The 14,502-nt window shown below is 45.2% G+C and overlaps 2 protein-coding genes across 9 annotated transcripts in view; one reads left to right on the top strand and one right to left on the bottom strand.

Annotated features, from left to right (window-relative positions):
* Positions 1–357: 357 nt before the first annotated feature.
* LOC100123175 (adenosine receptor A2b) lies at positions 358–13,874 on the top strand. Of its 2 annotated transcripts, none has more exons than XM_001606736.5 (6): positions 358–646; positions 7,133–7,765; positions 10,316–10,527; positions 11,260–11,665; positions 11,739–11,913; positions 12,052–13,874. In XM_001606736.5, the coding sequence occupies exons 2-6, from the start codon at positions 7,339–7,341 to the stop codon at positions 12,530–12,532; spliced, it is 1,701 nt and encodes a 566-aa protein (XP_001606786.2). In that variant the 5' UTR covers positions 358–646; positions 7,133–7,338; the 3' UTR covers positions 12,533–13,874. The 2 variants fall into 2 exon arrangements, with proteins under 2 accessions (XP_001606786.2, XP_031779662.1); XM_031923802.1 differs by lacking the exon at positions 358–646 and adding an exon at positions 684–997.
* LOC100123184 (protein-tyrosine sulfotransferase) overlaps positions 13,718–14,502 on the bottom strand; it is a 127,624-nt gene continuing 126,839 nt past the window's right edge. For 6 of the 7 annotated variants that reach the window (XM_031923804.2, XM_016982793.3, XM_008211682.4 and 3 more), the window contains one exon: positions 13,718–14,421. The gene's annotated coding sequence lies outside the window, so the exon portion shown is untranslated. Of the gene's footprint in view, positions 14,425–14,502 lie in introns of all 7 variants that reach the window. The other variant, XM_031923803.2, reaches the window with a different exon arrangement.

Consider the following 14,502-nt stretch of genomic DNA (forward strand, 5'->3'; position numbering starts at 1 on the left):
GCACGCGTCAGTTACATTTGTCAAAGTACACCTCCGAGACTCCGTATCCCGAGTCCCATTCATAACCAAATCTCGAGAGAGAGAGAGAGAGAGAGAGAGAGAGAGAGAGAGAGTCACGCGGTTCGTTCACCCCTTAGCCATCATCATCATCATATTACACTCCAGGCAAGCAGTAACTCAAAGGTACATCCCTATCGCCGTGTATCTACGGCCCATCGCATCGAAATAATCTGATGTCAGCGGCCGTATAGGCGAGGATCTATACGGGTTCGCGGTCACATAGTGCGCGCGGGATAGAGCGGCTCTTCCCACCATCACATCGGCATCAGCAGCAGCAGCCGACTTCCAGACGCGCCGCGTGCGTGTCCGCCGCACAGTCTGTTACGCGCCGCGGCCTCGTCGAGTCGCGCACGAGCCAACCTCCGACGCTTCCTTCGTGTACACCTACACCCATATACGATTTGAATTTCGCGCCAAGTGGTGCGGTCATCGATTGTGGCTGGATTATACAATTATTGCGAAAATATAAGTGACAAGTGCTGCTGTGTGACATGATTCTTTGTTTTTTCGCCATCAGTGTGTACTTTTCGCTGGAGTAATACACGTATACAGTGCGTTGATCGGTGCTTTATCGACTTTTCTCATGGTAAATACAGACTTGATTCTGGAGAATGTATGGCTTTTTGGATGTGCGCGTGAAAAATGTGAAAAGGAGCTTCTCGCAATGGAACCGACGAGACGCTAAAAATTCAGCGGCTCGATGAGCCGAGGGAAGTGTATACTGACCGCGGATCCAAATTATTATTTATAGCTCAATAAGAAGCGAAATTTGAAGAAATTTTTGAGCCCCGAATATAGCTTCCCGAGGGAAATTTGACTGTGCAGACGCCTTTGCGCGGGTTTTTCCCAACGTTTTTTATCCAACGCCCGAGGTTCGAGCACGAGACTCTTATTCGGATAAGTGTGGATTACGTTATTTACGCTTTTATCACAAAAAGTGCGTAAATCGATGGGATTATTTTTCGGTTATTATATGGTATTCGAAATATAGAAATTCGAAATAGCGAATCTAGGTTGATAATTTCGTTCGATGCAGCGGGAAACGCGATCGATGCTGATAGTGCTTTCAACATTGATTGCCGCAGAAATCGTGAAATTACACTTGATCGTACTTATTTCTCGAGCAATCTTCAAAACGCTTCGCCGCCGTCGTTATCTCGGTGAACGTTTTAGAGGCGAGTTTCAATGTAGTTTTCAAGTGAAGTCAATTGGAAAATTCATTTTTTTCACTCGGTACCCTCTCCTGTATCTGCTTGTTTTGACACAAAACGACTACAATTTTTTCATCGATCGCAGTTAAATGAAACCATAAGAATACGCACATGCGGAGAAAAAAGTTACGGTTTTTTTTTATGGCGAATGACGACTACCGTCTCTAGTGCCGGGGTGACGTCATGCCACAATAGCGTTTTAAATCCAGTATGAAAATCTCGTCGCGTTGTCGGCTTTTATATTACACGATAAAGAATTCGACGCTAATACTGATTGATTTTTTCTCACACGGATTTGTCGCGTATTCGGCAGACACGTGCGCGTCGCCTCTTCCCAAAAGAAAAAAATTATTTCGAACCATCGGACCTCTGGAGAATGTCACTCCTTACATAATAGACGATCGGAATAACCGGTTCGTTGTTGTGATCTAGTATTGAGTATATCGGTTCTAAAAATAAATGAAATCATAAGCACAATAAAGAACGTCATCGAACGACCACAACCGCGAGAAAGTGAAAGAGCGCTCGAAAACTATCCGCCAGAAAGTCGAAGAAGAAGAAGAAGAAGAAGAAGAAGAATCGTGGCTAAGCGAGAGAGAGAGAGAGAGAGAGGGAGAGAGAGAGAGAGAGAGAGAGAGAGAGAGAGAGAGAGAGAGAGAAATGTGAACCGTGAGGATAAGTGCGAGCGACGGATTAAACCATAAACCGAGTGCTCCGAGCCAGAGGTTATGAGCGAGAACCGAGCGACCCATTTTAAATGGTTTATGAGCGCGAAAGACGGTTGAGCGAGAGAGTCTGAGAGTATGGTTGACACGTGTGCAAGATGCGGGGGCCAGCTGAGGCCTGAGAGCGAGTGACGTACGAGAGAGGGTGAATGAGGGTGAGTGGAAGGGGCAGGTATAGCCGTGGTGCTGACCAGCGACATATTTAAGCGAGACGCCGGAGAGTGTAGATGTTGACTGACTAGAGAAGACCATAGCGACGATGTATCTGATAGTTTTAAAATATATTTGACAGTTATTAAATACACCCAAAGCTCATTTATGCAATCACCCCGTAATATTCCTACATATCTATAACCCAACGCGACGCTATATTTATATCCATATCACCCACGCACTCGCGCGTCGCATCTACCGTCACAGAGAGATAGTCGCTCGCGCGAATTTTTTCATCTCCGAGTGCGCGACGTTGCGGAAGTAGATGACGGGGCGAAACAAAACGCGTATCTCGCGCGGCGCTGGGTGAGGTCCGATTGTAGGGAGATCGATCAAATGTAGGAAGGTGCTGCGGAGAGGTCCCCGGGGAACTGCGGCTAGAGAAAGAGAGAGAGAGAGCGTTAGCAACTTTTCAATTTGCCATGCGAGAGAGCGGAAAATCGTAATGAGGCGAGAGCTTTCGCTTACTTCGCTGGATGATGTTTGTTGCGGCTGTGTTTTTTTCTCGTGTATAGGGGAGAAAAGTTGCCGGTGTAATTTATCGCCACCGGTGCCGCGAATCGTTTGCGATAAATTCTCGATCCGAGAGCGAAGCATAACGAGGTGAGCTTGCGGCGATATGTGATTCGGGAGTTAGTTATACTAATTGAGACTTGCGTCGTTATTTAGTAAGGTGTGGATATCGCGTGTATGCAGATTCTCGAAACGCTTTCACCTCGCATTCCGAGAATATTTTATACATAGTCGACTTCGACAACGCGTGATAACCGCGACGCATCGGTTATCAGGAAACGGCCTTTATAGCCGCACACGAAATCGAAATGGGAAGCGGCACGCGACAGAGAGAGAATTTCGCTACATTCGAACAAATAATACATTCGAGCGCGCAATAAATATCTGATCACGCGAAAATCACAGTAGGTTAACCGTACGACACTGGAGATACGCGATACGACGAGATATTAACGAAAAATGCAATTCAGACGACCTAATAATTAAATGTCGTGGAAATTCAAGTGATATATCAGGACTTTATCATTGGCGCGATTTTCGCGGGTAATTCTCTTCCTTAATAAGCTTTGTGGCCGCGAGGATGGTTCCGAGAGATTAAAAATTTATCAAGTCGACGAGAGCATGCAGGAGAGAGGGCCGCGTTGAAAAGGAAAGTTTTTATCTCCCTCGACCGCTAGATACTCCGCGGAGGCGGTTTTAAAGTTCCACTTCTTTTCCGCGATTATACGCGTGTATACTAGAAGAGCGATAGCTTCGCGAGCGACTTATTGCGCAAGATATTAGATGAAAAGTCTTGTTCGTTGCTCAAGAGCGTAGTGAAGCGATAATATATTGAAATGAGGAACGTGTGCGCTTCTTATACTCTAAAGCGATATATAAAAATCTCGCTAGCTAAAGGTGTTGAGAAATATGTGCACGAGCACGGCTTTACATTTTAAGCATTTTGCTATTAACGGAAAAACCCCACACCAAGGTAATGCAATAAACCTTTCGCCCGCTGACCGTTCCGAGACGCGCCGTCCCCAAAATGCTTCCGGACCCTTTTTTCTATACAGGCGAAATATGCATCTAAGCTGCAGTCCTCTGCGGACTGTAGCCCTCAGTTCAGCCCTAGCACTCGACGAGGAAAGACCTCTGTCCCTCAAGTCTGCTCTGCGCCAACATTTTTCCTACAACTTGTATTCCTTTTGATATAATAAATACTGATATTTTTACTCTAAAATCGATTGAGTTTATTTTGCTTGATAAATCCAATAAAAGGCCATAATTCATTCGGGGGCTGAGTTCGCAGAAACAAATTCTCGGATCTCCCGCACGACCAAAAGCTCGGAAAAAATGAAAGATAACCGGGAGAGATAACAGATACACCGGCATAAGGATAATCGTCGGCTTCGTCCACTGTGTCAGCCGAAAAAAAAGCTCAGATATACAAAAAGCTCTCGCGCCGGATAGAAAGCCCGCTGCATATGTATATAAAAACGCTATTTCTATCCCAGTCGTATGTGTGCGTACCCTTGGGAGACAACGTCATCGTCGCACACGCCCTCTGCCAGCCTCAAAAAGCACGCGACGGATATGACCACTGTGTCCGTGTGAGCCCAAACCAGTATAGCCGAACATTCGCTCTCTCTCTCTCTCTCTCTCTCTCTCTCTCTCTCTCTCTCTCTCTCTCTCTCTCTTTTCCGGTTTTTCCTCGCTCGACGCGCTTTGTCTTTTGGGGGGAGGATTAATCTGCCGCGTGGCGGAAAGGGGCCGCGTTTATAGTTCGTATAGGTGTAGGTGCACTATACTGTATACAGTGGAAGGAGAGATAAGGGAAGTGTAGAGACGAGTTATGCGCGTGGACGAAGCGTATTTTTAGGGGTTTAATAAACGGCCACGCGCGCGCGGATATATATTTCTTCTTCGCTCTTTGCTATACTGATAATATTGGCTTTACGCCGCGCGCCGAGCCTTGGACGCGAGATAATGGAAGGATATAATAATGTGGGCGCAGCTTTTTGCTTTATTAAGCGCATATACCTTACGGATTATAAAATACGCTGATGGCGACGAGCTTTCGCGGAGAATAGCCACATAGGATTTTCCGAAAAAAATCCATCTCGCCTCTATATAAGCAAACGTAAATATTCACGCTCGCGCCATATCGAGAGAGCCTCGTCTGCTATCATAAGGATCGGCTAGGTGGCTTTTCCGTATCCTGCAATGATGAAGCACCGCGCATGCTAACAGCAATATTGCTTTTGTCGGGCAAGCAGCAGACGCAATATTGACCCTATCAGCTGATTTATCGTCTGAAAACTTGAAAAGCCCCCGGGATAATCAAAAGCATACGGACACCACCCCTCCTCCCCCCCTCCCCCCACACACACACGCGCCTAGTGCGAACTTCCGCGCAAAAAAGAAGCGAAAACGAGCCCGTAAGCAGCCTCGAGAGAAAGAAAAGGTATACACACTCGGTGCCGTCAGCAGCAGGCACGTCGCGTATAATACTCTCGAAAACACAGAGCGCAGTAGAGCCGAACGATCCAACTGCGGCTAACGAGTCGTCGAGAGCAGCAGCAGCAGTGGTCGGTGTTATACGTGGAGCGACTCGACAAAGGGGATAATCTTGGGCCCGGAATCATCGGGGGCGCGAAATTTCCGCGCAAGGACACGGCTTCCTGGGATCACGTTTCCGCAGCTCGAAGCGCGTGACCGACTTGCCTTATGCGCTCTAATGTTCCTCCGCCTGTACGTATGCCAGTGGTGTGTTTGGCTTTTGGAGGAGCCGTGCGGGGATGTCCGAAATTGATATTAGTCGGAGTATAGATGTATGAAAATGGATGTGTGAGCGCGAAGTTTATCGTAAATCTCTATATATTGCCGGCTCTGATTTGTCGCTTTTTTCGGCTCCGAAATCCCCGCGGAAGCCTGACTTTAGGATTACAAGTCGATAAACGATCCTCGAGGGATGAACCCTTGGCGAATCAACAGCGAGGCCGTGTAGACCCACCGGGTCTGTATTATATCGCCGAACACGAGCAGTAAATACAAACGTTTTGCTCCGAGAGCGCATTTATTTTCATCCAAGTACATGACGCTCGATACCGCTGGCGCGTATGTGACACAGCCAGTTCTCTCTGCTGTACGAGCTTATATCCCACCCCGCAGACTATATCTGTAATTGACTCGGAGTCCTGCGCGATGTACACGCGGCTCTGCCTCGAAATTGCAAATACAAAGCTGCGAATCAGTCCCTCTGCATCCAGCAAACATATATAAATAAAAGCCGAAAGTTTCCCATATCGCTTGAAAAGTTCTTGGCACGAGATTTCAAAACTCGCGCGGTTAATAAAGCTCGCGCAAGCTCTCGTATATCAGAAAATTCAACCGACGAATTTTCACTTGTCACGCGCGCGACGCGCATTTTCCGCCTCAGCAGATCCAATCCGCAGCTTCTTATTTACCCTCCAGATCCAGTGCGAACCCTGTATATAGGTACACCGAGCGGTTTGCATTTTTCTCGGCTGGTGCAGAAAATTATACGTCCGCGCGCAGGGAGAGAGAGATGCTGTCGATGAGACGAGATGGGAATTTACGCTTGTGGCAACGTGTCTCGAAAACCCGATAGACTGAAGCTTATTGGCTGCAGCGGGCTGGGGATGTTGGTTCGTGTTTCGGAAACGGTATGCGAAGCGGCTTGATCTTTTATGTATTATGTCGGGAAGAGAGAAGAGGCTCCAGTTTTGTGGATCAAGTGTGATTTTGTAAGTGATTACCGGAATTTTTCCGAGGCTTGTGTCGTCTGTTTATTGTTTGTTTTCAACGATGTTTTGTGTTTCGGTTAACGTAACGAGAATTTCGATCAATTCAGGCGAAATGACGGATTCTTACACGATGTTTTGGCACCGTTTCAAATCGCATAGGTGCGATGGATGTGGAAAGCTTCGGTAATGCTAAAGACCAAGTAGTGCGAATAATTCGCTCACTCGTTGAGTCGTAAATCTCTTTTTAAAAAATTCCATCCACACTGCATTCCTATTAGATATCTCATCCTCTCTTTCGAATTAGGCGACGAAATAAATGTCTCCTCTCGAGCACGACGGCGTCGCAGGAGTCGGGCATAAATTAGCATACCATCTATTTAAAACTCTCGCTCTTGAAAATAAAAAAGACGTAGCGGCAAGTAACGCCTTCCTCCGTTTGAGAATCAACCAGCCGAGCATGAGATCGCCGGCTGAGCAGCCTTCATCAGTCTGGCCGTAGACCGCCTAATCCCCGTTTTGAACCTGAAAGGGTGTTCGAGTAGAACAATTGCTTGGTTTATTTTCCTAATTGCCGTACTCATCGCCATCGCTGCCATAAAAAAGGGTTTATTTGCTCTAACGCGTGAATGATTGTACAAATCAATTTTTCCTCTGCTTCCAGATCGTCAGCCGATAACAATGGACCGATCAACCTCACCGAAACGGGCCTCTATTCACGGCCCGTTGCCCACCAACCCAAGCATACCCAGCTAAACAGCCGTCGTTCATCCCTCGCGTCAGCCGCAACATCAAGGTTCTCCATCTCGAATCGGCGAATTATGCGCGCGGCCCGTCAGCCGCGCCGCCTCGTCCGAGCCCATCGCCAGCATGTCTATCGGCCTGAGTCCGGAAGAGCCGAGCTTGGACTACAACGTGACGGCCGGTCCGGCTGGGGCCGAGTTGAACCTGCCCTATGCCGTCTGCGAGATCCTCGTGGCCGTCTGCGCCGTCCTGGGCAACGGCCTGGTCATCCTCGTCTTCACCAAGGAGCGAAAGCTCCGGCGACGCACCAACTACTACATCATCTCCTTGGCGACAGCCGATCTCCTCGTCGGACTGTTCGCCATACCGTTCGCCATACTGGCGAGCATAGGACTGCCCACGAATCTGCACGCCTGTCTATTCACCGTCTCGGTTCTCATCGTGCTGTGTACCATCAGTATTTTTTGCCTGGTAGCCGTGTCCATCGACAGGTACTGGGCCATACTCCATCCTATGGGATACTCAAGGACGGTGCGAACTAAGACTGCCATAGGTGAGTGCTAGTGGCGATTTGCGGGATGATGGTTTATGGATATGCGTCTGCGGTATTTCCACGCGATAAAGTTCTCCCTTTTTTACTGATTCTCTTAAAAGCTTTATCGCGACTATATAACTTTGCATCTTGTACGCGGCTGTGTTGTTCGAACGTTTTGTCGAGAAATCGCGGGGAAAAAATTAGTCGAAGGTAGACTGAGGAAGCCGCTTGCAGCGAGTGAGTTATATTTTTAAGCTCGTTTGAAAGACAAATCTCTTAATGCACGCGCAAAGCTATTTTCAGACTCACGTGTATGCTTTCATTCCTCGAGAAATGGCCTCACCGAGGTGTCTCAGGCTTCGAAAATAAAATATCGCTCGTTCGATCGCATCCCCACTGACGAATGTAAATTAGAAAAATGTATTCCGCACGTTCCCGGCACATAAAATTTATCATCAAATCAGCTGGCCGCTCGGCATATTGCAAAATGAAGATCAAGAGCAGACACGTGCGAGCGGCTTTTCCTATTTCTCAGCTCCGCGCGCAGCTTTCTCCTTATATTAATAAAACGGCTCAAGGGTGCAAAAACGCGCGGAAAGTAATTACTCTTCTTAATGTGTAAACTCTAAACGAAGGGCCGCCGCCGATTCATCTTTCTTCGTCCGCTCCGCGAATTAATTTCCAGAGACAGCTCTCTGATTGATTTCGATCGAGGAATAATAAGTTTACGACGGCCCTCGCCCGCGGAGTATAATCATTGTCCGGTAATGCTCTCCAGGCCGCGCACGTGGATCGGCTAACGTGTAATTCAAAAATTGAAATAGTTCAGGGCAATCTTGCCGAGTTTCCGAGAGGAAGTTTCGCGGGGCGCTTTTGACCGACAGCTGGGTACGATCAAAAGCGCGTTAAGACGTTGGTGCAGGCTTTTATTGAATTTTTTCATCAGCCAGTAATCCGCAGCGTTGACTGAGAACACGGGCTAAACATTTTCAACGACAGCGTGCCTATCGCCGGCTACGAGTTCGGAATTTTAATAAAGCTCGTCTGGAAAAGCGTTTTTCATCAACCCTGTTGCTCGAGTACGCGATAGTAATCCGTCATTAACATCGTAACTCGGGCGTTTTTCGCTGCATTAGGAGCGCGCGATTCGCGGGCTGAAAAATTGCCTCGTCACTAGATTAAAGAGCGAGTCGAGTGAGTGAGACGCGACAGAGATAAATATAGAAAAAAAAGGCGCACGTGAAGTGGGTTTCCGCTTACTGTGAGAGCCAGAGAGAGAGAGAGATAGCTATATCGATTTCCATCTATTCAATTTCCCAACGGGATCTGTAGATTCGAATTTCATTCGCGCAGCTCGAAGCCAACTGCTACTACTCGGTGTATGTATATCGCACCTTATTACCATAATTTCGCTTGCACCATCGATCGCTGTTCGGTCCTTCGATGCCTGATCTCGTATCGTGAACCAATTATACCGAAGATTCAAGTTCCTGACTGCTTTAATAATCTCTCCGTTAAAAGCATCCCTCTAATTAGAACCTCTGTCGCTCGCGCTAGCTCAATTGGTTCAATCAAACCTTAGTCCCGCAAACCCCAGCGTAATGAAATTTCCTCAATTTACAGTTATCAATCCCAATAAGCAGCCTCGTGTCACAAACAAAATAAAAAGGAGCACTCGTCGCAGATCCTCGCGGGTCATCGAGTTATCCCCGTCTCTCTGTATACAAAAGAGCACAGCGCGAATACGTAATTATACGCTAATTCGACGCACGTCTCTTCCAGTACACACACACACACACAGCTCGCACGTTGTAGTCGTCGTCGCGTGGCCGACTGGATTTTAATTACGAGAAAAAGAGGCAGCCGAGGGAAAATAAAAGAGTCCGCTAGTGACGGCTAATCGATATGAAAGCATGTCTTTTCCGTCAGGCGCGTTCGCGATAGTATTGCGGTGTTGCTGAAGTAATGTTATACGCGCGTGCAAAAAGCGCGGCAGATTTAAATTTAGATCCGCGGCTTGTATAGGCTTCTTTTTTAGCCTCCTCGACAATGCGCTCGAGCGGATGCTAATGAAGATTGAGGAGCCGACTACTATGCTCACAGCTGTATACAGGTATATATAAAGGTCGCCCCGAAGGAGGAAAGCGGAATTGTCTACTTATTTTAGACTTGCATAACGATGCTTTATTGTTTTTCCTAACGCCGCAGCTGCGGCGGCTTTGCATAAACATCGTAGGCTGCGTTCGAGCGTGAGAATTAGGTAGATTTTATAAATCAATTCAAGAACGCCGAGACGAGCGAAATAGAAGTAGCAGGCGAGATGGTAGATTTCTTTAACGAGTGTGCTGGAGTTGGAGAAAAATTCCGTCCAAATGAGATTGCTTTTTTCTCACTTCCTTCGTTCTAATTGCATTCGTTTGCGCTCGATTCACTTCGGAATAAGTTCTTGGGCCTAGTTGGGCCTAAGTTCAAAAGTGGGTTGTCTTCTTCATTGAAGTAATTAAGGCGAGTCATGAGAAATACTAATAATAATAATCCATCTGAAAAATCCCTCACCTCGTGTTGCAGGTATAATATGCGTCTGCTGGGTGGCAGGAACGTTGGTGGGTTTCCTGCCGCTGCTGGGCTGGAACGCCGGCCACAAGTCCGACGAGAAGTGCATCTTCACCGAGGTCATGGACTACGACTACCTCGTCTTCCTCTACTTCGCCACCATCATTTTCCCGGCACTGCTGATAGCGGCCTTCTACGCCCACATCTATCGGGTCGTCGTCAAGCAGGTCAGTACTGTTCTAGAAAAAAAAAAAATGTAACCTATTTAATATCTGGCGCGAAGCGATTTAATTTATGCGATTAGCGTATGGTACGTACGTTTCATTGACGTAGCTTTTACTTGGCGCTGACGTTTTCAGCCTTTGTCGGATTTAATTAACGCTTTTCTTCCCGCATTTCGAATCCTCTGCCTCGTGCGTTTTTGCATTATTTATAAATCCAATTAATACGACGGCGTCGTGTGCGACTGGCTTATGTGATGGTTTTATACGGAACGTATGTGTAAATATTCTCCAACGATAGAACGCTGAAGCGATTTATTTTTCATCCTGAATCTATTGGATTATTTATAAGCTGCTCTATTATTCACAGATCGTAGAATATTATCGTTTCCGTATTTGCTATTTTAATTTCATCAGTACATATTATACTGTCTGCACCTGTATCGTTTCAATTTTATTTACGGTATCAGGAGAAGAGTCGACTCGCGAACGCACCACACTCAAAATTTAAACGACTTTCCCATAAATCGCAAAAAAGCACCGCCTTTTTCTACTAACCACACAATAAGTAGTCACTCGATTAAGGTCGTCGCGCGCGACGGTACAAGACATGATGTATTAAAAAAGTTTGCTGAAAGAACAAGCCACCGCACCCCCGCAGCGGCAAAAAAGAAAAAACAATGACCCAGTTCTCCCGATCAATCGCAATTTGCAACGAGCGCTTCTTCGTTTTCACAGCTGCAGCAGATCGTGACGATGAACCCAGGCAAGCGCAAGGAGAACCAGACGCACGGCACGATGCTGCGTCTGCTCGGGGCGGCGCAGAAGCGCGAGGTCAAGGCCACGCAAAATCTGTCGCGAATCGTCGCCTTCTTCATCATCTGCTGGTTTCCCCTCTACACCATCAACTGCGTCATGGCCTTCTGCCCCCAGTGCGAGGTCAGCGAGTTCCTGCTCAACTTCTGCATCATTCTGTCGCACCTGAACTCCGCCGGTAACCCTCTGCTCTACGCCTATCATCTGAAGGATTTCAGAGCGGCGCTGAAGAGTTTCATACACAGGATGTTGTTCCCCGGCAGGCCCGACGGAAAGGACGTGATCGGGCCTCACGGAGGGCTCGTCAGTGTGATTCAGGAGCCGAGAGGTTGGTGGAGAATGATTGACTGGATGTTTGAGTTTCGTATGGATCGGATTTTTTATTCAAATCATGATCACAGGTTCGCTAATGGGATCTCAGAGAGGATTGGGGTCGAAGGGTCACGTGGCGGGGTCGCAGCAACAGTTGCTGCAAGGTGGTAGCAGCAGGCACACTAGTTTGATGAGGCAGCTTCAGGAGTCGAGAATGCGGGACATGCAGGCCACGGCTGCTGGATCGCCGAAAGGTTCCATAAAGTGAGTTTCTTTATCAATTATTCTTGCTGAACGCTCGTGAAATTTCACCCAGCAGACCATAATCCGCACACAAAACCATGACCATCAACCATCTACAACAATAACCCGAATGTGACTCATGACCTGCCCGAATTACAGCAAAGGCAGATCGGCCTCCGAAAACTCGAGCCGACCAAACAATAACGGCAACCACAACCCGAGCAAGCGACCCTCGTCGAGCATGTCCCCGGTCTCGATCCTCGGCTGCAAAAACCGTCGGACAACGGCGAGCAGCAGCAGTGGCGACAGTCCGACCGATTCGGTCTGCGGCAACTCGAGTATAATAGTCAACCAGCAGCCCGACGAAACTACTAGTCTACCAACCGCCACGACGGCCACCACTATGTTGGACGGCTCCTCGACGACGATGGAGTTGCGAACCTACGAATTCGAGGCTGCGCTTCAGTTCGTTGATTGCGACGACGAGGACGACGACGAGAGGATGACCACGACTACGTCCCAGCCGGAATCGATGCTGGTCATCGAGGCGGACGTCAACCGGAGTGCTTCGTCTCGAGAGAGGCTCACCCTCGACGTCGACGAGGAAGATAAGTCGTGTGCTAAAGCCAAAGACGGCTGATGAATCGTGCGTCCGCCTTTTGACTGGATCTCAGTGGTAGAGTGAGAGTACCAGCTGACTGAGATGAGGAACGTTTGAAGCTAGAGGACGAGTTGTAAGTTGATTCTGATGTCTGATCTGCAGATTTTTAATGCAGAAGGAAGCTGCTGTTTATAGTCTTTGTGTAATATAGCGAGATGAATTCGTAGGCTTAAGGAATGTACTTTTTATTCTTATTATTGAATTAGCAATCTTCGACGACGAAATTTCTTTCCTGCGCTTGGAGGAAGACGTTTGAGAGTACAGAGTGTGACATGTTCGGGATGATATTTATTTTTTCATGATATTTTCGATGATGAGAATACTAAAAAAGTGCTAGTCATAGTACAAGAATGTATAGGTAAATCTAATATTGAACAAATTTCCTTTCCTTTTTACATCAAACTTTAGTTGAAATTTCAAATATTACAATATTCAAAATAAATATAAAGAATCACATCTTTAAAACATAAATACTGTTCGAGAAGGTGCTTCGGTTACCGACATTGTATTATAGCTTATCAATTATTTCAGTGCACGTGTAGAAGCTGTATGTATTATTGTATACGTGCGTGTACACGTTTGGAGAATGAAAAAAATACAATGTCTGGTATGGATGATGTATAAATTATAAATATCCAGACCGTTTCAATGTTGTATTTCAAAAACAAAAATGGTTGTAAATGATAATCATTATTTCTCGATGATTAAAAATGCTATTACAGATAAACATATAGTGACGAAATACAAAATTTAGAATAACTATTTTTACTCATTTTTCTTTTATATGCACAGTAAATGTGATTATTTTTTATATCACCGATATTTTGATACATCTAGATTAATGAAATGAAATTTCTGTTTTTAATTCAAGTTTTTATCTTTCTGACTATTTCATAAAATTTTACGTGTATTTTGTATCCGCATTGTAATATATAGATGTAAAAATTATGGTTAATAATCTTTTAGTCACAGATTCGTTGATATATAGCGTGTATAATTTCGCTCGAAAGTTAAGTTATAGTACAATGCAAGTCTGAAAACTGCCAAAGATAAATCTAGATTTATCTTATTTTCTATTATTTTAGAAATAAAAAATGAATCAATAAATATACTCAGCATTTTTTATTTTTTAACTTTTGGGCAATAGAAAAATGAAGATTTAAATTGATGTCAATAATAATTTATTGTGATCCCTAGTTTACAATTGTTGATTCAAAACAGTTCATCTATTTTTATTTGTAAATAATTGTAAAGGAATAATGATCATTTAAGATGATTCTTAAATGTATGTAATTTTACGATTAAAAATTTTAATGTTGAATTTCATCGTTTATTCTTTTGAAATTCCTTCTTTTTCAAAAATCGATTTATCTCTGTTATCGACCATGCACAGCGTCGTACGTTACCAGCAATAGCTAACTCTATGGAGTACTTTGCGTTTACATTTTACAACAATATTTACAACATAAAAACTCGAGCAACTATCGAAAATTAATTTTCGTTTTTAGTAACATGATAATTTTAAATGTACAATCCCATTTTACATCGGTATTACAAGAATGTTTACCAAATTAAGAGATAACAGTAATTAATTTGTTTAAGCTGTAAATTACAACAAAAGATTATCATATACAAACGGTTGATCTCTATCTCCATAATCTCCATACTCATATTCGTCGCTGGGAGGTTTTATTGTACTTGTTGGGTGCACGGTTGCTCTATAATAAGTTTCATATAACTTTACTTTTTGTTCATCGAAAGGTTTTGCCACGACCATCGATAGTCCGATGATACTGAAAACTATTGCCACGCATAGTAGTTTCGACATCTTCATTTTCAATTTTAGATTCCCAAAATTGTTCCTAGGTCTGCTAAAATGTATGACATTATTCATTAGATTTTAAAATATTATTGCAAAATTAAAATATCACTTTAAAAGTACTTGTAAC

Source organism: Nasonia vitripennis, chromosome 2 (genome assembly GCF_009193385.2).
Source record: "Nasonia vitripennis strain AsymCx chromosome 2, Nvit_psr_1.1, whole genome shotgun sequence".
Taxonomy (NCBI): domain Eukaryota; kingdom Metazoa; phylum Arthropoda; class Insecta; order Hymenoptera; family Pteromalidae; genus Nasonia; species Nasonia vitripennis.